Below are 25,377 nucleotides of genomic sequence, written 5' to 3'. Positions count from 1 at the left end.
ACTGCTAATCTGTCTGTTAAACATTGGCTGTGTCCCCAGGTGGTTGATGGTGCTAACACTGGAATACCTATTTGTACCTAGCTGTTGACAAATTCTCACTGCTCAATAGATTGGTGTTTTCCTCCTGTATTCTGACCAGCAGAAATGGAGTTACCTTTCTTCCTAGCAGTGTGTGTGTGTTTTGGATTTGTGGTTTAAACAGTGCAGGTAACACAGTTACATTTGGATATTGCTGGACAATGTTTGCATAGCGTGAGGGCTCTCTCTTTGCTTTCCCCACTCTCATCCCTCAGCAGGTATGTTGGGAGGGCAGGACAGCTGGGCCAACCAACTGGAGTGATATTCCATGACATGTAGCATCACACTCAGCAATAAAAGTGGTGTGTGGAGGAGGATTGGGACCTGACTGCCAAGCTGGCCATTGCTCCGAGGCTGCCTAGGCATTGATCTGCCTGTGGGAGGTTCTACTGTGATGTTTGGTCTTACATTTTTAGTGTTATAAAGAAGCAAGCATACAAAAACCATGACAAAGGTGCCACTGTCATTTTCACAGGTGCCTCTGGTTGTATTCAAGAGGGAAAAGGAGGTAGCTAGAAAGCTGGAATTTGATGGACTATACATAACTGAACAACCAACTGAGGATGATATTAAAGGACAATGGGATCGCCTCGTTATAAATACTCCGTAAGTAAAATTAAATTACTATATGCTTATAAATATTATAGCCCATTAAGCCACTGATCTAGAACCTTTTCTGTCCACCTGCCAATTCATTAATCTAAAAGAAAGGCATTTAACACCTTATATTAGATGTTAACAGTACTAGAGTCTAACGTGAAATCCTGTATTATCTGTTTACTTAATGAATACTATGATAACACATACATTCCACCTCTTTTTCATTTTCTAGTGTTTGCAAGGATTATGTATTTTACCTCACAATGTCTCTCCATGACATTTCATATATTAGTCTCCATGAAGAAAGTTTTAAAAACTTCCATCCTTTCCAGTGACTCTATTTCACTTGTACAGTGATATTCTCCTCCCTTTCTTTCCCATTCCTTGTTTAAGAAATTCGTATGCAACAAGAAGAGTACATCTAGTGAAAAACAACATTCCTAGAATTTGAGAAGGTCTGACAGTAATTTCTGTCAAGTTGTAGGCATTAGCAAATAGTGTAGTAGTTGCACACGGATTCTAAGAGTCTCAATAAGCTGCAGCAGTTTGTAGGAGTGACAAACAAAGCCCATAGCAGGGGGTGTTGGAACTAGCTGATCTTTAATGTCCCTTCCACCTATGCTTCCATGATTAGAATTTCTAAAATACTGGAAAATCTTAAATGCTTTTTTTCCCGACACCTAAGTTTTAAGAATTTTTCTTAATTTTATTCAGCACTATGGACTAACACAAATTATTAAAGTTACAACAAAAGGTAACTGAGAAACTAGAGAGCTTGCTTATTTTCCAAGCAGTTTCTTTCACTATTGATAGCAACCCATTTAGATACCCATTAAGTTTATCTTCAGCAGAAAGAAGCATGAAAAAATGAAATATATTGTCAGCTTATCCATAATGACATACTGTACAGTCTGTTCTCAGCATGTTGCACTGTTTGCTGAAGTTAAACTAAAGATTTCAGCTAATTTAAGCAGGCTAATCCTTCCCTCTGATGTTAACTGTGTCTCGAGGTTTAATGCAAGTACTGTAGAATCAGAATTACCACTGCTGAAGGGTACCCAGTGTTCCGTATAAACTGAAATGTGCTTTCTATAACTGGAAAAAAGTAATTAAAAGTGCGACGTACCCTGACATATTATTGGATGTTTTTGGTAAAAGAGATAGACACAAGCTGGCTACACTATAACATACATTGCTTAAAAGACTGAGAAATAAAGCAGAAAATTAATATGGAACATTGGACTAGAATATACTATCTATTTGAGTCACTAGAAACACTTGCCTTTATCTGGATTAATTTAATTCATAATTCCAAATCAGAAAGGTAAAAATCAGAGCACAGTCATCGAGAAGTTTGCCTCACATCCCAGCAGAACATTGTTCTGGAATCTCATTTTTCTTGCTTGCTAGCACTGACTTTATTTTACCAATATTGTCCTTTGGTTTAAGTAGTTATTTTTCTTTTACATTCCTGCATGTTTTCTCAACTCTGTATTATTTCCAGGATATAAGGACAGAAAAATCTTCAATTTTGTAGTGTTTCCTGCTATCCTCAAAATGGATATAATATACAGTAATATCATTCGAATGAGCAGTTACTGGATACTGGTGTATATATAAATATTTGTTATATATTGGCAAATGATCTTGAATTTTCTTTGCAAGTTTAATATTTTTAAATTTTCTGTTGGCAAATAGTTGACTGATTCTCAAGTGTTCAGCCTCTATTTGAAATTTAATCTGGTGAACTTAAAAATGATTTATGCTTTAAGATTCTCTTATTTTTCTCTGAAAATCATTGTCTGGTTTGAGTTTTATGGCTAGGGGTGATAAAGTATTTATTTAGGAGATGAATGATATTGCAGTGACTAACCTGCCATTATGGAATTGTTAAGCTTATTAGGTGATATTATGTACCTGCTGTCCTTTGTAGCCAGTCATATCTGTGGATGGGAAAAAGAAAGGGGGTATGGAGGGAGAAGATGATATTGCAGCAAATTATGATTAATAGCAGCTGTTGTCCACATGAAAAGAAATCCTTCTCCTGATTTGAAGTGCAGTGAGTGAATAAAATTTGCAATGATCAGGAACATGGTATTTTGTCTTTTTCTCACTGTTTTCTTCCTTTGCCCTAACAAGTTAAATAACTAGAAGTATTTTTGCCTTATCTATGTAGGTCCTTCCCTAACAATTATTGGGACAAATTTGTGAAACGGAAGGTAGGCTTTTTATATTTCTATTATGTTTTTCAGAGCAATAATCTACTATTTGGTTAATTTGGATATCTGTATAATATGCTTCTGTACACATAAATACAGAAATAACTGGGAACTGGAATTTGTTTTATGAAAGTCATTGTTGTGTTAAATGTCTCAGTGAACAGGCAGCTGTGGCGTAGGTGGGAGGAGGGAGGAAGACAGAAGGCTGTGGTTTCCTTCCTAGACTCAGACACTTGAAATAACTTCATGCTGTCAATCAGCCAGCAGGTCTAATTTACAATTATTGTCATCTTTAGGATACAAAGCCCCCTCAATGCCCTAAAAAAAAAAAAAAAAAAAAAAAAAAGCAAGCTTAAATGACAGCAAATTATACATAAGCTTTCAGATAATAGCCTTTAATGCTTCTATTTTTCTTTTTTATGCTCCTCTGGTTTCCTGGGAGTTCTTACTGTTCTAGTAGTGTTAATTGTGAAGGACTTCTTTTTTAATTCCTGGGAACTACTTGTCTAAAGTATGTGAATGTCACTGAGCAGCTTCTGTGAGCAAAAGCTTCTCTTCTTCCCTTTCTAGGTTATTAACAAGTATGGAGACTTATACGGAGCAGAACGCATTGCAGAACTTTTGGGCTTGGACAAAAGTGCCCTTGATTTTAGTCCAGTGGAAGAGAGCAAACCAGAAGAGGCATCTCTTGTGTCATGGTATGACTTCTGAACTTCACTGGCAAATTATGTGTTGGTATAACCTCACCATCAAAGATAAAAAAAGATTTCATTTTGAAACTGTTGTGATGTTTTCCTCAACATGGGAAATTCAAACGGATAAGTCTTCCTAGGGTGAAAGTAAAATAAAATAGCTTTTTGTTTGTTCTAAAACACAGCTGTGTTATAAAAGTAAGAAAAAAAAAAATCAGGAAATTTATGCTGACTGGTATAGTTGGCCATGCTTTCATTTTAAACAATAATTAATGCAGCATTTAAAAGGTCTTATGACAGAGTTTATAAAGCAAAGGACAGTAAAAGTATTGATAATAATTAGCTAGACAAGAGATGTCTAGTGCAGATTCAGAGATGTTTTCCTGACTTAGTCAGTCAAGATAAGAGCTTGAAAGTGTCCCAGTCCCAAGTGATTTATGCTCCTACGAGAGTTGGTTTGCTCAATATGCAAGATGCACAAGAAAGACTTCTCTTTGCATGCTATCCAATGGCTAATAAATGTTTTAGAATATTGCAGAAGGCATTACATTTTCTCTTGGTTATTCTGGCAGTATTTCACACTAGACAGAACACTTACCCCTTGAATTTAAGCAATCTGTGTTCCACATTTCACTACTTTTGGCACAGATTTTTATTTCTTAAGTCTGGAATATGGCAGTGTCATTCTTCATGAAATTTACACCAGTTTTGTTGGTTTAAAAACTCTTAATGGTGCTCATAATTAATGAATAGTCTGTGAAAAATGAAGCACCCAGATCATTCAAAAAACTAGTAATTAATTTATATTGCCACCTTCAAGAAAAAATTGTTAAGTGCCAAAACTAGTTTGCTGTTTGTAAATACAGAATTCAATACTTACTTTTGACATTTATGCATTTCAAAAAATTTTTATTTCTTAGGCTAAGCTCCATTGATACAAAATACCACATTTGGAAGCTTGGAGTTGTTTTTACTGATAATGTAAGTATGTTAGTGTAGAAGAATACACTTTGATTTTCTCTAAACATGGTTGTATGTCTTGCACCATCTGCTTTTATTTTAAACAAACATGCACAAATAATATTGCATTACAGAGCCATTTAAAAATATTTTTTTCTGTCTTGTGATTAGAGTAAGGGATGTTTTAATCAGAATTACATACTGCACAATATAGATGGTTATAACTGCTAATGTAGTACATTCTTTATTAAATTAATGGTTTAGAAGGTGGCTTAACAGTTATTGTTAGTTGCCCATATCAGTGACAGTGGGCAAACCTCTTTGGTTTAGCCTCAAGGAGTAACCCTGGGGAGCATTCCCACTCCGGTAAAGAATCTACACACACCCCTGGGAGTGCCAGAAATCCCTTCCATTAAAAAGTGGGACTGAGCTTTCACAACATAAAGTGATTGACTGGAATTCACATGTACCCAGGCTAGTTATGCTAGCTCAGCAGAGCACCATTCATCTTGAAGTAAGTTATTAGTACTACCAATCATTGCTTGCTCTATCAGGAAACACCTGCCTTCCATCCCTGCCAGTGAGAGTAGCTGTCAGGATATACAGGTTTTTCACATCCTTGTGATGGCTGTTTTGGGGATTCTTGAGTGAGGCTGGTCACAGCATTTTCTAACAGCAAAAGCAGTGTGATGTCCCCCTCCATCACTGGTAATTTTCAGAAGATGGGTGAAGTTTGAGCTGTTTAATCCCTACACAGGCAAAGTGTCCTACTACAACAACTTGAGTGACTTCAAAATGCTATGTTCTGTATCCAACAATCCACATCAGCACCTGCTAACCCTCTGCCACTTTTCACTTTCTCTGCAGTCATTTTTATACTTAGCTTGGTACACAACTATGTCTATCCTTGGGCACTACAATAACTTCTTCTTTGCTGCTCATCTGCTGGATATTGCTATGGGTTTTAAGACATTGCGAACTATATTGTCTTCAGTCACTCACAATGGCAAACAGGTTAGTGCTACATGAAAAGTTTTGAAAAAATATCTTTGTAAAAGTACCAGGAAAAAAATCTCTTGTACTGGAAATACCAGAATGCAAGTAATTTTTATAATAATTGGATTATTTTATCTACTACAGCACACTTAATACATGTTAAATCCTATGAAATTGTAACAATCTATACCCATAAAGTGATGACAGATAAAGTGTTTCTAAAATGATGTGAAAACACATCATTTTAGAAAAATACAAGAATATGGATTATTACCTAACCAGCTCTTTCTATATTCTCAGTGATGAACTGATTGGTGATAAATATTAAGAATACACAATCTCTCCTTAGCTACAGCAGTAATAATGATCTGGGCACTGAGATTTCAATACCTGGCTAATAAAAATGGGCTTAAAGGTGTGGGCATTCTGCACTGTGAAATATGCTTCTATGGCACTTTGTCATGCAAAAATCAGATTAATAAAGTATACTTCTAAAGCTAATTGTTCAGATTTCTGCAGGCAATCATGATCTGATCTCCAAAGAATACATGTGCCTAGCTATCATTACAACAAAAAACAAGCTTTATAGTTTGTTTTAATCTCACATTTAAGAAATCTAAATTCCCCAAAATATAATTTCAAACATACACATTCCATTCCTTCTCAAATGAAGTAACATATATTCTAAGCCCACTCCCATGCCTTGCTAGATTTGTCAAAACATTTTAAACCACATGATGTTTTGGAAGAGGCATAAAAATATACCCACACAAGGTGATGATGTGTTATCATCACACAAACAAATGAAATCTCTGGTTTTATGCTATTTATTTTACTTCAGATGACCAATTTGGTATTAGTTTTAATGATTGTAATGATTTATGTATTTTCCTTACAATTTTTTTAAAATGTAATAGTCAAAACTGAGCATAATTGACATAACTGTTTTAACTCAAGACCATGGCTTTTACATTCTTAACAAGCAATGAATATTTTTTCTAATTCTGTTGTTTTTCTGGCTAGTAAATATGAGCACTGAAAGACAGCTGCAGATTTCTGAATTGAAATGTTCACTTTGGAAGCATGCTGACAGATTTGCAGATAGTGATAATTGATCAGCTTGTCCTTCAGTACTCTTTATGTTTCTTTTAAAAGAGTAAATTCTGGTTGTTACATTTTCAAAAACATGTAGCTTTCAGTAAACTGCTCTCCAGAGCTGTATCTTCTAACACCAGCTCTTACAGACAATATAATCTAGTCTCATTAACTGTTAAACTTTTTCACCTAATGATTTTATTTCCTTACAGGCAGGACCTAGAAATTACTTACTCTTATCAAAATTATTTTCTCTCCACTTTAGCAATGGCTTTGCTAAACAGCTTTGAAAGAGAAAATAGACTATGATAAATCTTTTTAAATCCTAATAAGTCCCAGTTGAAATTCTCAAATTATCTAAAGGGTTTTATTTTTATTATTTAATATTTATTGTATATCCAGTGTTTCAAGTTACTATACTTAAACTTTTAAACTAAAGAGTGTAAAAGACTGCTTTTGTGATACAGACATAACTGCTGTCTATAGTTTCCTTATTGGGAACGGTACAATATGACCAATTTTCAATATTTAAGGCAAGGCACCAAGCAGTCATGTCTCTTCTGACAAATGGTACTGAAACCTATTTTCCTGTCATGTCTCCACACACAGCTTGTGCTTACTGTGGGACTCCTCGCTGTAGTTGTGTACCTTTACACCGTGGTGGCCTTCAACTTCTTCCGCAAATTCTACAACAAAAGTGAAGATGAAGATGAACCAGACATGAAGTGTGATGACATGATGACGGTAACTAAAGCATCACCTGCATGCCTCAAATATCATCCTGAATTTTCAAATGGATACTTTAGATAGAATGATAAGTAAGGAGCAATGTGTTCGTTGCTAATTCCATTGGGCTCTTCTTCTTGATACACATAATTTTGGAAATACGAATAGTCTTGAAATCCCCTCTGCATTCTCCAGTGGTCTAAACTCAACAGCAAATAGATGACACGTAGGAAGGTATTCTGAATTTTTCTCCTAAATACTGTGGTTTATGATGTGCCACAATGCTTTTACAGCTGAGGATGGCAAACCCTCAAAGTAAAAGAGGAATTTCTTTACCAATTGGTCAGAGCTTCAAAAAGAAGCCGCGTTGTCACAACAAAGAAACCCCACTTGTTCCCAATGTTTGCAAGTGTACAAGCTCTTCCTGTCCTTATTTAGGTTATATGAATTATGTGATGTTATTAGCACTAGTTATAAAAGCGTGCTCCAAAATTACAATTAGTAATTTAGTCATGAAGAAAGAAGTCAAGGGTGAGAAAGCAGAAATTACAGCTTACTAGGGGTAATAACCTTATTACACCAATTTACAATCTGATTTCTGCCCATCGCCACTGAATGTTATTTCTGTCAAAATAACACATACTCTACAGATATATATTAATGTATGAAGAGAATTTGATTTTCTTACTGGATACAGAAAACACAAATTCAGGTATTAGAAATGTGATATTCTGAGTTTGGGGCCAGCTGATATCTCCCACAGAACAGAAATTCTTTGCCCTGCATTTTACACCAAAGACAGCATAAAACACCTCAGAACAGAAGTATATCATGGACTTCACAGAATGATCCTCCCTATTCTTGAACTTTCTTTTCAACACTTAGTGCAGTTAGACATGCAAATTACAGAAATTATGAAACCTGCCCAAACTTTGTGAACTGAATACTCTGGTCATAAAATAGATGTAGGAATAATCAGAATAATAAAACTATACAACATTTTAAACCACTGTATCAAGTGAGGCAAATAAAGTCTAAGCTACATTAAGTACTATTAAATTAGTACCAGCATCTTATGACATCAGTAAAATTGCATTATAAAAATGGATGTATAGCTCTGTTTAGTGTTTGCTAATGCCAGGTTTTATACTCATTATTTAACACCCACTGCTGTCTAATGTACGTAGTCCAGAATACTGGCTGTGCTTAGAGATCGATATTGTTTTAACTCACACTGTGTGGCTGAAGGCAGTTTACAAGATTCTGTAACAAATCATACAGGAACATCAGTAGTTTATCATTCCTTCCATTCCGAAATACTTACAGACCTTAAATATACAGATTATTAAAGATTTTTTTTTATTAAGATTTGCATCTGCAAAAAATAGGACAATATTTTTTTAAGTGATTTCTTCTGGATTGAACTGAACAGAGATTGTTTCACAGATCACAACTAATTCACAATATAATAAATCAGACATCCAGTATTGCAAAATTAATTTATCGAGAAATCACCTATAAACAGGTAGATCTGCTTGTTTTGAATATCCCACTATTTATTTCATGGCAATATTTTCCACATTTCTAAAATTCACTGCAAGACTTTAAGAGATGTCTCTTTACTCAGAGCAAGATAGAATCTTAGTAATTATCATAAGGAGTAGAATATAGTTAATTCAGTAACAGTAAATACAAGAAAAATACCCCCAAAATAGTCTCAGTCTGAAAGACCCTGGGAGTAAGGAGCAGGTAACAGCTGATATTGACTCCCCCTCTTAGTAAGTGTACTTAAAGGTGGACTCACATTAGTTTAGACAGTAACAGATTTTTGGTGCAGTGTGTTTGATACATGAGAAATGATATTATGTATTCTTGTTACTATAAATAGTCAAGAGAATGAGCAGAGCAGAATAATTAAAACAAACAAACAAACAAAAACCAAAAACCAAACCAAAACAAAACCCCAAAAGAATAATTACTGATATATATATTTGTAATTTTCCTCTCTCTTTTTTAGTGTTACCTGTTCCACATGTATGTGGGTGTAAGAGCTGGTGGTGGCATTGGAGATGAAATTGAGGATCCTGCTGGAGACCCTTATGAAATGTACCGAATTGTCTTTGACATCACGTTTTTCTTCTTTGTTATTGTTATCCTACTTGCCATTATTCAAGGTACCATCACTTACTTTAGTAGACATTGTTCAGAATCAATTCATCATTGAAAACCATACTTATACTCGAAGCAAATTTAGCAGTATTGCTGTAGAGACTTATTTCTGAGTTTATAAAATCATTACTTCTAAAAGTAATAATGTTATACTAATTCATACATAATACGCCTTTTCCCAAGTACTACACAAAGTCAAAGCACAAGGAATGTAATTTATGTGGGTTGCAGTGTTTATGAACATTTTTATAACAATCCAGCAATTATGAACCTTGTGCAGGATCACTGTTTGACACTGTTGGACACAAAACGATTCACACAGACACAGCTCAGGGGTGGTGAAGGAAAAGAGAGAACTTTATTTTTTCCTCCCAGAATTTATAGGTTTCTGACCACAGCCAGGGTTTGGATGGTCAGGATAACATCTTCCCAACCACACTGGCTGTGAGAGATGTCCATCACAAGACGTGTATCAGAAAGAATGTACACATATCTATGTTTACAGTTACTGTCTTGGGAAAGTATTTAGAAACCATGTCAACAAGATTGAAAAACTGTGTTTTCAGGGCGACAACTATTCTCCTGTACTAAGCATTTAAACTTGGGAGAGCCTTGCTGAAATCTCTTCCCACTTTTAGCCTGGAATCACCACAGCCCACTGGGGCATGGAGACCTTCCAATTAGAAAGGGTAAATGACATGGAGAAAGTCACCATGGCCAAATAGCAATTTCCTCCTTTCTTTAAAGGCTTATTTGCAGTTTTAATTGATTTGCAGTTGTGGTTTACAGCAAACAAGAATCCTCCTTGGTGATGGGCAGCATTCAACACTCATTGCATAAACTGTTCTAAGGCTGTTAGGTAAAAAACTGGGCTGCACCTGGTGGCAAAGAAAAAATGTAACACATCTATACTGAGAAAAAGTTACAAATGTTACAGTCCCCAGAATGATCCAATTCTTTTCTTAAAATGTTGAAAGTGGAGGAGTAATGCTTCAAATGTGAAGCAGAGTCACAAACCGTCCAAGGTGGGCTGAGGGAGTTGTCTTTCTTCAACAGGACCTAGGACATAAGAGTTTTATGCAAAGGAGAGTGAAAATTAATTTCATTCATGGGAACAAAAGAGATGAACTTGTGTAAGGTTAATTGGACTATAATAAAGCACAAAAATCTTTCCTCTCTTGAGACTGTGCCTGTATGTATAAGTACACTAAATTCTAGACACTAGAGGAATGACATTAATTGCAATATGAATATTGCTATGTACTGAAGTGTTGCTACTTTTCCATTTGAAATAGGTCTGATTATTGATGCTTTTGGTGAATTAAGAGACCAGCAAGAACAAGTGAGGGAAGACATGGAGGTAGGAAGCATGTTATATTTTTCATTGCTCTTGTTCACCCAGATTGTCACCAGCTAGTGTCTTTGAGTTAAAATTCTTCTGTAACCACAACTTTTGTTTTCAGACCAAATGCTTTATCTGTGGAATCGGCAATGACTACTTTGACACAACCCCGCATGGCTTTGAAACACATACTTTGCAAGAACATAACTTGGCAAACTATCTGTAAGTACATTTTACAATTGGAATTGTGATATAGACCTTTCAGATGTAGTGTAATTTAGGTGCACACATTGCTGAAAATCCCATGGCAGAATTCTGTAAAACTGAGGAATATTTCCTCTCCTTTCTGGTCTCCCCTCCTCTATTCTGCACTGCTGGTTATCTTTAAATTGCTCACCTTATACATGAGGTACCTTAGTAGTATGAAACCTGAATGCACATCAGCTCCTTATTCTGATGGGAGAAAAGTCAGATATGGGGAAGGATAGGTGACAGTTTAAAAAGTTGCTTAAGTTTGAAAGTTCTGATTGTGACTTCTGGGGGCTTGGTAATGCTGATAAGACCATAGAAAATTTGCTTCAATTTGACAAAAAAGAAAACCCAAACCAAAACAAATCAAATAAAGGCACTTGTAGAAAGTTCTTCAAAGATGAGCTCCAAAAAATAATTAACTCTGTTCCTACAGTTCTTTAGTGCTAGTGGAGCTTTTTGAAACCTTGAAGCACTCAGGAGCTGTACATGTTTAGATTATAGCAAACTCCCAAGAGAGGAGTCTTCCACTTTCTTTAATAAATATAGAGGACACCTATGAGGATATTAAAAAAATTATTCTTGTTGCATTATACATTACTTATATATAATATTTATTATATTTTATTGCATTATATGTTACTCATACAACAAAGGTAATAAATAACACAAGCATTGCACCAGCAGAATGAAAGGAGAAGCCAGTGAAATCTTATAGCAGTCTGGCTTTGGAATACTGCATCTGAACTTTTTTAAACTAAAATTTGTTAACGTTATGCCAATTTCTATCAATATCCATAGTTTTACCTATGGATACAACATCCAAGCTTTTCTTATTATATTGATTTGCTTAGTTGTTACATGGGAACCTCTAATTCACCATAAATTATAAATAGCCATTTTCTTCATAACAGAATATATAGTGAACAATCTTTTTATCCATGTTACCCTTTAATTAGAAAACTATTAAAATCAGTGTACTTTCCTTCCTTCACAATGAAAGCACATACTAAGCCTAATTCCAACTTCACTGCATCAAAACTGTCCCACTGTGAGTAGTATTACCTCTAAACAGACCACTGTTGGTTCTCTACAGTCTTTCTAATTAGTTGAAGCTCTCAACATTTGACTGAGCACAGGTGTTGGGGAAGGATAGGCTCAGCCCATGAACTGTATAGCAGAAGTGTTCAGAAATCCTGGTGCAGCTCAGTATTTACCACACTTCTCATGCAGTAGCCATAGTAACTTCTTCCAAGGTGAGATGCTGGAGCATATGTGCTCAGAATTCGGCATATGCCTAATTCAGGTATTGCTCCTCACACTGAAATGAAGGAAATGCTAAACTGCATTTTTCTACTTCTACAGATTTTTTTATGTTAGCACTTTCACACAAGACATGCTTCAGACAGAATTTTCTCTCTTAAAAGAAGCATTTTAGATGCCTAGTAGTGTCATTGCTTTGCTGGTTGGCATACTCTTCCTCACATACCCCAAACTAGAAAAAGTCAGGCAGAGATACGATGTTTCCTGCACTAATACCCACTTCATGTACTTGTTTCAGGTTCTTCTTGATGTATCTAATTAACAAGGATGAAACTGAGCATACTGGCCAGGTGAGTAGAAAATAAAACTTAAGAAAAACCATTAAGTTTTTCTTTCAACATTTTTATCTTCTCAAGCCTTGTAGCTGTGTACCACCAGGTGGAACTGATGTACCACTGAGCAGTGTGGATGATGCCACTCTCCCCAAGAGTCTACTGCCGGTGAAAATAAAGGGTTAAAACAAAAGGAAGCTGGGGGGATCCTGCACTGTGCTAGTTTACCCAGCTTCTGTCAGAAGTCAGTTACTAGTAATCTTACTGTCATCTTATCCCCGAAAAGAAAATCTCAAATGCACCAGGTGTAGTTTTTTCCCAAAAGGCTTAAGTAGTTAAGCTACTATATTTAAAGTATATATATATATATATCTAGATAGGTATTTGGATAACTGTATATTTAGCATTGTTCGGCCTTAAAGGTAAATAAGTAAGAAAATAACTAGAACTTTATTATATCTTATCTCTAATAAGAAGCTCTTAGGCAAACACTACAGAAGTTTCCATTTCCAGAATGTTTTCCATTCAAAGCAAACCACATTTGCTTATATACCAATTTATCAACAGGTTTGCTCTGATATAAATAGATTGATTAATTTATACATAGATATTTTTCTAATAGAGTTTAAATTTCAGTGGTAGTGAATTAAGAGAAATATAAAACTTTTATAAACATTATTGATTTACAATCATTTGAGTTCCAGTGTCTTTACAGTTCTACTCCATGGTAGCAGGCACAGTGTGTGGTTATTGTTAAAAGTTTATCTATAGCACAAACTGCACAATGTGACTGGTAAAATAAATACTCTTTCTCATTTTCAGGAATCATTTGTGTGGAAGATGTACCAAGAAAGATGTTGGGATTTTTTCCCAGCAGGCGACTGCTTCCGAAAACAGTATGAGGATCAACTTGGCTAATATCACAAAAGAAATGATTTATTCATGAACTGCTAAGATCCAGTATACAAAAAAAAAAAAGAAAAAAAGAAAAAAAAAAAGAAAAAAACCTGTTCTTTTCATGGCGTAATTTCACAGCTTGTATTTGCTTTAAATGTCTCCAAACTTCAAGACACATACAATTTGACACTATTTCAGAGGCTTTTTGTACCTACCATATATGAAACACGTGTTTTGTTGGAATTTTAACTAGCAAAAACTATACCAGATTAATTTAAGCCTTCCAGTTCAAACATGGCCTAAAATTATAACAACTTTTTAACCACATCATTAATCTGGTGTTTGGCAGTACAGTTGAAAGGGCTAAAAGGCATCTAAATTGCACATCTGACATTGAAGAACTTGAACATCAGAGACTGTACCTCAGAAAAAATAATTCAACTAACTGCTACCCTGTTTTTCCCCACAGTATTTGCTAGTGAATGTATTACGATACAGTTTGAAAAGCTTTAAGCAGTTAAAAATAAATCATTTTCAAACACTCCGTCAACCTTGAAACATTAAAGTGCCTTAAAACCTCTGTAGACATAGCTATGCAAACTTTTTGTTAGTGTTCTAGATGAACAGACCCATTAACTGTATTGCTTTTCTGTCTTTCTGTATCAAATTGCACTTGAAGTTTGTTTATATACTACCTTCAATAACAGCTTATCAGACGCTGCTGTTAAAAGACATACACTGTATCAAAATGAACACAATTTAAAACTTAGGCCAAAATAAAACAATGCTCTACAGTCACTTGCAAGTAGAAGTTGTTAGGATTATGCTTTTTTTTTTTCCTTCTAATAAAAACTGCCCACTGCAATAAAGTATTACAAATCAAATATAACTGTTGCTGTCATCTTTCCCATTTTTCTACAATATGGAGTTTTGTGACAATGGTAACTAAAAACACATATATTCATTGTTCATCCACAGCTTTATTTTAGGAACTACATCGAGCAAGTATAAGCTGAAATAAATGTTTTCTTTCTGCACAGTAGCTGGCTTCTTTAGCAAAGAAAACACTAAATACATCACAAACTTTAAACCTTTCTAATAATATCATTTGTCCTCAACAGTTTTCAATTTTATCAAAATTAATTTTGCTTGCACAAACTTTTAAGTGCCAGCAAAGAAAAACAGGCATTTGGCATACAGAGAAAGGAAATAACAAGGAGATAAAGAAAGATTCAAGTTTCTACATAATGTTTGCTATATTCAATTATTCATATGAGGAAATCTGAGCTTCAGGCAATCATGCTGTCCAGCCAATCTTCAAGCTCTTCTTCAGTAACATCTTTAGATGCACTTTGCTGCTGCTGTGATGATGTGCACTTCTCTTCAGGCATATCTACTTTTAAAGGCTCTAGAGAAGTGAAAACAAGAGTGAAAATCTGGAAAAAATTTCATACTACCTCTGTCCTGCATAGTTTTGCTTTTTATGCACAACTGACTGTGTTTAAACACAACCTTTCCTTCTTGAAGAAGAGCAAGTAATATTCCAAAAAGAGTTTCCATGCCAAACTTCATTTTGTAAAATAATGCTAGTAGTTTGAAAGTAGCATTTAGGAGAAGCCATCAGAAATATCTATCAATTCTTCTGTACACTGGTAGTACAGTGAACTAAAGGCTGATGAAGTTACATGAATACTTTATCTCCCCTGCAATAAAATTCCCTAACAGTACACTTTTAAAAAAAAAATAAATCTTCACTAAGTTGTAAGCCCCATGCTGTTTTGCAGAAGAATTTCACTTAATGCTTAAAGTGAACTGACAATGGTGAAACTTCAGGTTACTGAAGAGTTAAAACTGAAAATGAGCAAATGGGTCGGAACACCAGATAAATGAAACTCAGTGTGACAGAGATGATGATAGCAGCACAGTTGACTGGCTAATCAAAAATTCAAAAACATCACCAAAACAGAGAGCAATGGAAATTAAATAAGGTCATGCTTGGGATAAAACTTACCATTTTCCTTACAATCCATTTTCAAATCCTTCTCAGTTGATATGCTGCAGGATAATGTACCTGACACAGGTCTATCTTCTGTATTAATGGGAGCCTCTAGATTCAGGAGAAGATCTAGTTCTTCATCCAAATGGTCAGTGTCTTGATTTGATAGTGGATGGTTTCTTTGAAATGATTCTCTTGCATTTGCCATAGAACCATTTTTATTCACAGGTTCTGATGGAGCAACAGAATTACCAACAGGATGGGAGACCAACCCGGTTTCACTTTGAGCCAGAGACTGTTGAAACAGCTTCTCTCTCTTCTTCCCTTCTTCAAAGATTTTAGATTTCATCTGTGGGATCTCTAGAGGTGTTGATGCCTGGGAGTACAAGAAAGGACTTGAGCCCTTATAATGATCTATCTATTATTACTATTCTGTCTAATTTGGATTATAATTCATACTTCCTATATTTGATCACTTAAGAAGGTACATTTGAGCAGAATCAAATTCAGAAGTAAAAGTAAACTAAAGTTATCTTGATACTTTTACAAAAACAAATGCAAAATATGAGCTCCTTTTATCCCTTATTACAGAATATGAGATTGTATATTAACACTGCTGCTGAGAGAATCATAGAATGGGTTGGTTTGGAAGAGACCTTAAAGATTACCTATTCTAAACTGCCTGCCACAGGCAGAGAACTTTCCACTAATCTAGATTGTTCAAAGCCTCATCCAGCCTGGCACTGAACACTTCCAGCAATAGGGAGTCCATACTCTCTCTAGGAAAGCTGTTTCAGTGCCTCACCACTCCTACAGTCATGAACTTCTTGAAATCAAATCTAAACCAACCCTCCTTCAGTTTAAAGCTATTTCCTTTGTCCTATCTATACATGCCCTTGTGAAGGCCCCTCTCCAGCTCTGCTCTGTGGGCCTGCTTAAGGTACTGGAAGGTGCTGTAAGGTCTCCCCCTGTGCCTTCTGTTCTCCAGCCTGTCTCAACAAGAGTCCCAGCTCAGCTTGTCTTCAAAGGAGAGGTGCTGCAGCTCTCTGATCAACTTTGTGGCCTTTCTCTGCACTCATTCCAATAGGTCCATGTATTTCTTATGCTGGGGACTCCAGAGCTGGATGCAGCTCTCCAGGGCATCTCACAAGGGCAGAGCAGACAGCAAGGGTCACCTCCCTCAACCTGATGGTCAGGTTTACTTTGAAACATGGCCCACATTGCTGAGTCATGTTGAGCTTTTCATTCACAAACACCCACAAAGTTCTTCTCCCTAGGGTCAGTCTTAATTCTTCAGTAAGGGCCATAATTCTCCTTGCTTGGAGAAATGGTACCTGATACCTGATTTCAAATCTAATATGCTGTACATCCAGACATTTTGTTTAAGGCCAAATAAGTACACAAAATGTTTCAATAGTGGGGTATCCTGCATTACATGCCACTTGACACACCAGTCTAAATGAATGCATTTACTTATATAATACATTCTACTTCTGTTTGAAGACTAATCATTCTTGCACACATTATTTCTCCTAAAATATTTGCATTTTCTTGTGAAATTTCACAGCATTACCTGCACAAGGTCAGCAGCTACATTCAGCCTCAGATGTAGAGGCAATTCCTGAAGGGCCTGGACCAAAGACTGGCAGTCAACAGAAAGTGCAGAGAACTGAAACACAATTCAACACATAGTACACTTGTGAAAAAAAACAAAACAACCCACCAAACACAAAAACATCCACCAATAAAAACCATCATAATTTTAATCTATTACATTCACCTGTCACATACATTCAAGAAATCTAATGAAATACACAAATTAATAGTTTAAAATACACTATTATTAAGCAGCTTGGCTAAATAACAACACATAAAAACCTAGAATGCAAATAATCACTTAATGTTAAAAAACAAGGTATAAACAGAATGCTCCTTAGACAATAGCTTGAAATTCCAAAGTAGAAAATATTTCAGGAAGTTGACAATGGCATAAGAAGCTTTTCCAGCTGAAACATCTTTTGAACTGTGAAGCTTTCATGCAGAGTGAAATGCGATTCTTTAGTGAGTTGCTACTATTTCCTAAGCAATCATCCTGAGTAGCTCCTGTGTAGCTAAATTTAATGCAACAGAGGCCTTTTTATACTTGCCCATCTTTTTAAATGTTTTGATACTTCCAAAAGCAACAAAGTATATAGTTATAAACACTTCTAAAATGACACTGGAGAAAGGTATGCTACTGCTGCTAAATGAGAACTTATTACTGTGACAGGTATTGAAGTGGCCTTTTCTCTTGACCCTTTTTTAAAAACAAAATTACACAAAATGGACCAGGAATATTTGTGGTTTCTAGAGGACAGACCAGATTTCAGTAGCTTTAAAGGAAGATTTCAAGCTCAGAGTACAGCAGAACATTCTGAGCACGTTTACCATGGGTAAACTGGCAAAGATAAATCTGATATCCATCACATATTTTAAAATCTGACAACTAAATGCTTAAGTTCAGCCTATTCTCTCAGTCTATATTTTCATGGAAGTAGGGAAGTTGTTTCCAAATCTCACTTGGAGGGACAAAAATGTGTCCCTCTCAATATGATGTAGACTGGCACAGACATTTAGAATAAATACTCATAAATTAGGAGAGTTTTGTGACATATCATAAGAGATTTGTCAAAGAAATTAATACTGCTTCCAAAAGCCAGTCAACACCTTTTAACAGGCTTTTAACAGGCTTTTAACAGGCTTTTAGCACCTGCACATGAAACAAGAATGAACATCACAGACATAGTGTGTTCTGACAATGTATTTACAAAACTAAAGTAAATTAAAAAAGGAAACAATGCAGTTGATTTAACAGTTTCTTGTATCCAAATTCAAGTTCTAGTATCCAGTAATGAGAATAAAAGGACTAAAAAAAAATCTGATGTAAGAATTGTTATTCTGTACTAAGAATTTCACATTTTAATTATTTTACAATGAATTAGTGATCACCATCAAAGATGATTCAGTGGTGCAAGTAACCTCACAAAGTCTCCAGCAAATAATTCTTGTTGCCCAGCAATGAACTAGATGTTCAGAAAATTCAGTTATTTTGACAGATAATAATGTTCAAATGTAGCTTCTGCACAGTTCCAAAGAACAAGGAAATTGTATGAATCTGGTAACAGAAAAAATTCTAAAAAGTATAGTTGAATAACAAATATTGAAGTGCATTTTAGAAGACATGTGTATACTTGCAAAAATATTAACGTGAATGAACATTGCAAATGAAGGTAAAAAAGTGGCATTAGGGAAGAGGAGAAAATATTGAGGATAAAAGAAAAGAGGAATTTTGAGAAATAACATAATAGAAGAATAAATTTGATATCTAAGTACAAACTTCTATAAAAGTGGCATTCTAATAAAAAGCAAAGGGATCAAAGCAGTATTTAAGAAATTATGAACAATTCATGGCACACAGCATTATTTGCTCAAAAAAATAGTAGAGGCATACTTTGTTGCTGGAATTGCCATTTTTTACTGAAAATTCCAAATGAGTAATAACTTTGCTTTTTCAATTGCAGACCATGATATGAAACATTTTTATTGCATTTTATCAAAATGCAATGGAGCGAATGCAGATTAACTTTTTGTGAAAATGGAAGACAACATTCTTAATAAACTGAAATTTAGTTATTGTTGATATTGAAACTGTGACATTTCCATTCCACATTTGAAACTGATGCTTTGCTACTGTTTTCTACAAAAGACAGAGAACGAGAAACATCTAATAATTCTATAATTAATTTTATATATTTTCTGCTTTATTCTGTTTCCTCAGAACCAATTTACTTTCATTTAAAATTCTCTAATCCTGTACATAATGTGTCGACAGGCAAAGAACTAGAAACAGGTGAGTTAAGTGGCAAAGGCCAGGACTTTGGAAAATGGTATCTAGGATGAAAATTAGACTTGGATCTGGCTTTCAGTGAAAAGAAAGATGGGTCCAAGATGGGAAACAAAAAGTAGATATCGGCTAAAGATCAAAGACAATTTGAAAAATTAGATAATGCTATAAAACCATCTGGGACAGGATTCTGGATTAAAATAAGAAATCAAAGGAAGGGTAATGGTGACAAGCTGCTTCAGCCTGCACACAATGGCTTTAGCCATTTAGGAATTAATTATTGTGTTCTAATCACATAAATGCTATAATGAAAATACTCTGAGCAAATTATGAAGAAATTAATATTTGGGATACTGACACCACCCTGCACACTAGGAATGGAAGAACTGATAAGAAAAAATAGAAAGCCTGTGTTCCACTGAAGAGACAGGTGGTGGTTTAGACAAATGCTGCATTTGGATTTATTTCCTCACTTTAATTTGACTTTGCAACTCTAAAGTACCTTTAAATACCACTTCCCAGGGAATAATTATTGTAATATTTTAGAAAATAAATAGCAAATATTTAAAAATTGAATACATTTGGATGTTAAAAGAAACACTCAAGCAGAGCTCCACAGCAATTTTAAGAAAAGCCTGGAAGAAAAAAGCATATATTTTGCAAAAATGTAGGCAACTTGGATGAGAAAGACAGCTCCAGAGATTGAGACACTTTAAGGTATCCTGATAGAGAAAACAGGAGACTTCTATTGCTGCCCTCCTTTTTATTCAAGCATGAAGACTTCATATACAAAAAATCTAGTTGGTGCCCTAATTATTTAGAGCATGAAGTTTCAACCAGAGGATATGAACTGTTAATTTGAAGGAAGTAGAATGCTTCCCAGCCCAATATATGAATATACTCCTACAGGTTTTGTTATAGTAATTCTATTAAACACTTTTCTCTTGAATACAGTTGAAAAAGGAAGGCTGAATTCCTATGTCAGTGAAACAAAGAGACAGTCTCTTATTTTTCCTTCACTGGAGGGCTTTCTTGTTCTTTCCTCCCAGCATTACTTAAAAACTGAGCCTGAGGCTTTGATTAGTCTTTAGCAGAAAAAAAAGGACAAGGCGCAAGGACAAGAGCCCCCAGCATTAGAGAGAAGTTGATAAAAATATACAGAATAAAGAGTGCTATTATTCTATTAACAATTTGTTGCTGAAGGCACAACTGCCTAAATATTCTGTCCCAGATGATTATCTATAGAAAATCATTTGAATGATAATTCTGTTACCTGCTTATGGCATAGATTTTCTTTATCCCATTCCTTCTCGTCAGCAAATCGAAACTGTGTAAGGGAATCTCCTAAGGAAAAGAAATAAAAAATATATTTATTTTAAAAAAGAATAAAAAATTTTCTTTGAAGTTCCAAACCCTAAAGAAGTAAATTCAAGAAATAAATCTCACCTCTTCAATTAATTTTCAATTAATATTAATGCTGCTTGTATTCAAAATAATAAACTTATTTATGCCAAACTTCTATAATACTTTAACTGCTTATTGCAAAACAGCATTAAAAAGGGGCAATGAAAAACAAAACTGAATGACGAGTTGTCAGGTGCCATGCCAACATGCAAGATTTTCATTCAAAATTCCATTTTGGACAACATATTAGGAATACACACAATATTCACAGAGTGAATTTCTTATGAACAGCTTTGGAAGTTCTGTAAATAGAATTTTTTCTTACCAACATGCAAATATTTCTAAAAATGAATTATAAATATTCTTTTAAACCACTTTGTGTAAGCCAAATAAAGACTTTCTGTTGTCTGCTAGCTATATTCTTGCTCTTCCTCCTCCAGCACATCATAAAAAAAAAGGTACTGAACCCTAAATTCCAGTTCATATGCAAAAAGGACTGAATTAAAAGAAACCCTTAAATAGGACTAATTAAGTTAAATACATAATTGCAGTATCTTTTAACCTACCACATTCCTTCAAGCCAGTAGAAACTTTTTCATTCTATAAGGGATACTGGATTATCATTTTGCTTGAAATGCAGTAATTTTATTGCAGCATCATTCTGTGTTACAAAATACAGACCTATAAGTTTATTTACTGAAAAACACATACAAGAAATCCTGTAACACAAAAAAAAAAAAAATTGGTAAGGTCTGACAGAGAAAACATGAAAGATTAGGGCTGCAAGATGATGAGAGGAAGAGAAGGCTAAGATGTTTCTCCTTAGACTGCAATTTGAGGATAAATAACTTTTTCAGGAGTTCTAGTATGGAAAAAAAAATAAAAAAATAAAAGCCATGCATAATTGTTACATGAAGGAGATGAAATTTGATCCTGAGGACTAGAGTGTTTCTAGGTTGATCAAGGGTCTGGAAAGTCTCTCTTTTGACAAAAGGCTGAGGGATCTGGGCTTGTTCAGCCTCAAGAAGAGATGACTGAAAGGGGACCTCATCACTGTCTGTCGGTATCTGAAGGGAGGGTGTCAAGAGGCTCTCCTTGGTGATGCCAAGCAATAGGACAAGAGGCAATGGGCAGAAACTGATGCACAGGAAGTTACACAAAAACATGAAGAACTTCTTTCCTGTGAGCACTGGAGCAGGTCATTCAGAGAGGCTGTGGAGTTTCCCTCACTGGAGATATTCAAGAACCATGTGGACACAACCCTCTGCCATGTGCTCTAGAGTGGCCCTGCTTGAGCAGGAAGGTTGGGCCAGATGACCCACTGTGGTCACTTCCAACCTGACCCGCTATGTGATCACCTGCAAGTCACCGTGATTTATTTCAGCAGTTGGTTGAGAAGCAACAGCTCTCTCTAAAAGAGAATGAATGCCCAAGAGGAAGTTTTTGATGGCTCTACCAACAATTTATCATCTAGCTTTCATTTCGCTCTCGACACCCTAATTGCCATTCATACCTTTGATGATTCCTGAATCATGCCTTTAATCCTTCAGACAAAATCTGAATACATAATTTGGCTTCCCCAAAATGGCTTCTTTTACATTGTCTGCCTGTGCCAAAATGTAGGAGAGTGAAACCTTTCAGCAGTTTTACTCAACAGCGCAAGCATCATCTGGCTTCTGTTTTGCAAACAAAATGAATAAGCAGCAAAATGGCATAGCAATTGGCATATTTCTTTGCCAAATAATGAGAAACGAGAGATCTAATCATCCTTCAGGTGGAATTTAAAATGTATTGGCCATGAATTTTAAAAATTTTTAGTCTCTAAAGTGAATTTCTAGTTCATTGCATTTCATGGAGTCATTGGGTATGCAAATATAGCAACAATGAGTACCTGGTATGTCCATCATTGTCATTTTCAGAACCACTACAGCAAGAAAGTGACCTTCTCAGCTGAATATCTGTATAGTTACTTAAGGACATTATTATGTCCAGCTTGAATATGCATTTCTCTGTTTTCAATTGCTTTATCCAACATGGCTCAGCACTACTGTGCTGATATACAACTTTGCCTGATCAGCTATGTTTTGGTTTATATTCACTGTCTTCAGAGATTACTCTTTAGAAAACAGCCATTATCAAACAGTACAAGTGCCAATAATTAAAAATAAGCACTGAAATTGGCAATTAGATATCTAATAAGGTGGCAAATTTTACAAATGTGCAATTCATACAATACAAACACCAGGTTCCATGCTTTTTCTAGGGATGTTCAGCAGTGTGGAAAAATGAGACCCTATATTTTTATGCATCTATCTGCAGATGCAAACACTTAACTTAAGCACTCACAGTTGTCTTACTACTGACAAAGGCACCTCCCCCTTCATTGCACAAGAGGAACTAAGTGCCCCTGTTTCAAAATATAGAGATTACTGCTAATACATAAGTAATTCTGAAAACCAAAGAAATAAAAATATTAGTTTCCTCATTTTAAAATGGGTATGAAAATGTGAAAATTAATGTTTTAACAGCTCATATTTTAAAGGGTCTGTTAAGTTACATTTGCAAATAAGTCCTACCAAAACCAAAATGATGCTCAAAGTTATCTTACTACTAGAACAAAGGCATAGGTACTTTCTTGGTACCGCAAGACTGCTCTAGTTGTTGCTCACACTGCATCAAGGAGGAAATAGGTTTCTCTATGCTTATAAAAGAGTAAAATTAAACTAAAGGATTAGTTAAATGCTTTCAGTATCTGATATTGATCAGGTAAGCTAGCTAAATCAACCTACTTCATTTGGAAAATCCACTGGGATCAAGAACTGGTTTGTGATTGTCCACACTCACAACATTGGTAATCAGAGATCCTCAGTTTGATATTGTATTGCTGAATTAAAGAGTATGACTTAAACTGTAGTTTAATTAGGCTCTTTTAGTAAGTTAACAAAGCATGCCTTTCAAATGGAAAAGCATAACAAAAATTCACAGTAGCATATTTAATGCAAATTAGGTCAATGAGAATGTTAGTCTAACCAATTATCTTTTCACAAGTTCCTTTACCTTGAAAATAACCTCCTTTTATGCCATGAATAGTAATCAAACCCTTTGCAGTAACTCTTGAGTTTCTTTCAACATAAAAACTGATTTTTCTTCTTGAGGACATTTTTTATATTACCTACAAGTATCATTTGGCTTTCAAATACAAAGTAGCTTAAAACAATGCATTCAAGTAAAGCTTACACATAGTCTTTGGTAACACTTATGGTAAGCCAATATTAAACAATATTGTTTATTGTTTAAAATGTTAAATTATTATGAAAATGGCAGAACTAAACCACCATGCTTTCCTACCACTCAAATATATAATAAAGCTAAATCAACTTATTAAAATAAAAGGTATCTTTCCTTTTTTTCATTATCCCAATTATCTTTTCCTATAAGTATTCATTGAATAGCAGAATCAAAACACATTCTACCTGTAATCTGTATTTTCTCATTTGTGAAATTTAACATCTAAAAATAGAAAAAAATGGAAGAAAACAGTTTTCACCAGGAAAAATTCTATCAGTGGAATGATTTTGTTAACACTCTCAGTCACGTAAAACGTTACTAAAGGCAGAGGAAAAATACTCTGTAGTCTCAGAGATGAAACTGGAGGATGAGAATAGCAAGGAATTAACATGATCCTTTTAACATTGCCATGACTGTAAAGAAGTGCTGCAAGTGCAAATATAATACTCTAAACCCACTTTTTGATCATAATCTCTCTTTTAGCCCCCTTTGAGTACTGAAAAGTTCTATAAGGTTTCCCCAGAGTCTTCTCTTCCTCACGCTGAAATCCCCCAAATCTTTCAGCTAGTCTCCATAGGATACTGGTAGCAAGGATATTTGTAGCTTGCCCTGCAAACTATAAAGGATATTTGTAATCAGATTCAAAAAGAACAATATTCTAAATTATTTCCCTGGCACAACTATACAGCACTATCAGTCACATATAAAAATAAAAACATCTGACCAAAGAGGAGGATTATTTGACCAAGGCTAAATGATGTTTTCAAAATTTAAAATGTGTAACAGAGAAAGGAGTGAGAAGGAAGGATCTTTGGATTCCAGTGCTGGTTCTGGAACAAAGAGTGTCTGTTCAGGAAGAACAGAACTAATTTAACACATAAAGAAACTGCAGCCTGTGGAAATCAAAGACAGATACCAATTTTTTTCTTAAATGAGAAGCAGGGTGAAGCCAACAAATGCCAAAATACACAATGGTTCAAAAAGAAAACAAACAAAAACCACACACAAAAAAATCCCCCTCAAAACAAATCATCTTATTAAAAACTAAAACAGAGGAAAACAAGAGTCAGGAAAAGCAAACAAATAAGATTATACTGAAAGAGGTTTACAAAAAAACCTAGTACTACACTTGCTTCTTTATGAATACCAGGTGACTAAGAAATAAGACAGAAGGAACAGGAATGCCTT

The 25,377-nt window shown here is 35.0% G+C and overlaps 2 protein-coding genes across 3 annotated transcripts in view; one reads left to right on the top strand and one right to left on the bottom strand.

Annotated features, from left to right (window-relative positions):
- The window catches only part of RYR3 (ryanodine receptor 3), a 197,146-nt gene extending 182,639 nt beyond the window's left edge, over positions 1 to 14,507 (top strand). For both annotated transcript variants that reach the window (XM_086892711.1, XM_086892710.1), the window contains exons 94-104: positions 554 to 684; positions 2,855 to 2,897; positions 3,468 to 3,595; positions 4,510 to 4,570; positions 5,417 to 5,563; positions 7,250 to 7,384; positions 9,384 to 9,540; positions 10,831 to 10,895; positions 10,999 to 11,099; positions 12,688 to 12,739; positions 13,544 to 14,507. In XM_086892711.1, the coding sequence (XP_086748837.1) occupies positions 554 to 684; positions 2,855 to 2,897; positions 3,468 to 3,595; positions 4,510 to 4,570; positions 5,417 to 5,563; positions 7,250 to 7,384; positions 9,384 to 9,540; positions 10,831 to 10,895; positions 10,999 to 11,099; positions 12,688 to 12,739; positions 13,544 to 13,639 (1,116 nt within the window). In that variant the 3' untranslated portion in view covers positions 13,640 to 14,507. The remainder of the gene's footprint in view (positions 1 to 553; positions 685 to 2,854; positions 2,898 to 3,467; positions 3,596 to 4,509; positions 4,571 to 5,416; positions 5,564 to 7,249; positions 7,385 to 9,383; positions 9,541 to 10,830; positions 10,896 to 10,998; positions 11,100 to 12,687; positions 12,740 to 13,543) is intronic.
- A 71-nt stretch (positions 14,508 to 14,578) lies between these two features.
- AVEN (apoptosis and caspase activation inhibitor) overlaps positions 14,579 to 25,377 on the bottom strand; it is an 87,974-nt gene continuing 77,175 nt past the window's right edge. The window contains exons 3-6 of the mRNA XM_023927932.2: positions 20,771 to 20,841; positions 17,188 to 17,283; positions 15,630 to 15,990; positions 14,579 to 15,026 (exon numbers count right to left, since the gene is read on the bottom strand). Of these exons, the coding sequence (XP_023783700.2) occupies positions 14,908 to 15,026; positions 15,630 to 15,990; positions 17,188 to 17,283; positions 20,771 to 20,841 (647 nt within the window). The 3' untranslated portion in view covers positions 14,579 to 14,907. The remainder of the gene's footprint in view (positions 15,027 to 15,629; positions 15,991 to 17,187; positions 17,284 to 20,770; positions 20,842 to 25,377) is intronic.

Source organism: Cyanistes caeruleus, chromosome 6 (genome assembly GCF_971803275.1).
Source record: "Cyanistes caeruleus chromosome 6, bCyaCae1.hap1.1, whole genome shotgun sequence".
In the NCBI taxonomy this organism is placed as follows: domain Eukaryota; kingdom Metazoa; phylum Chordata; class Aves; order Passeriformes; family Paridae; genus Cyanistes; species Cyanistes caeruleus.
Note: the sequence above shows the minus strand (reverse complement) of the source record. Positions and strands in the feature narration are given on the sequence as shown.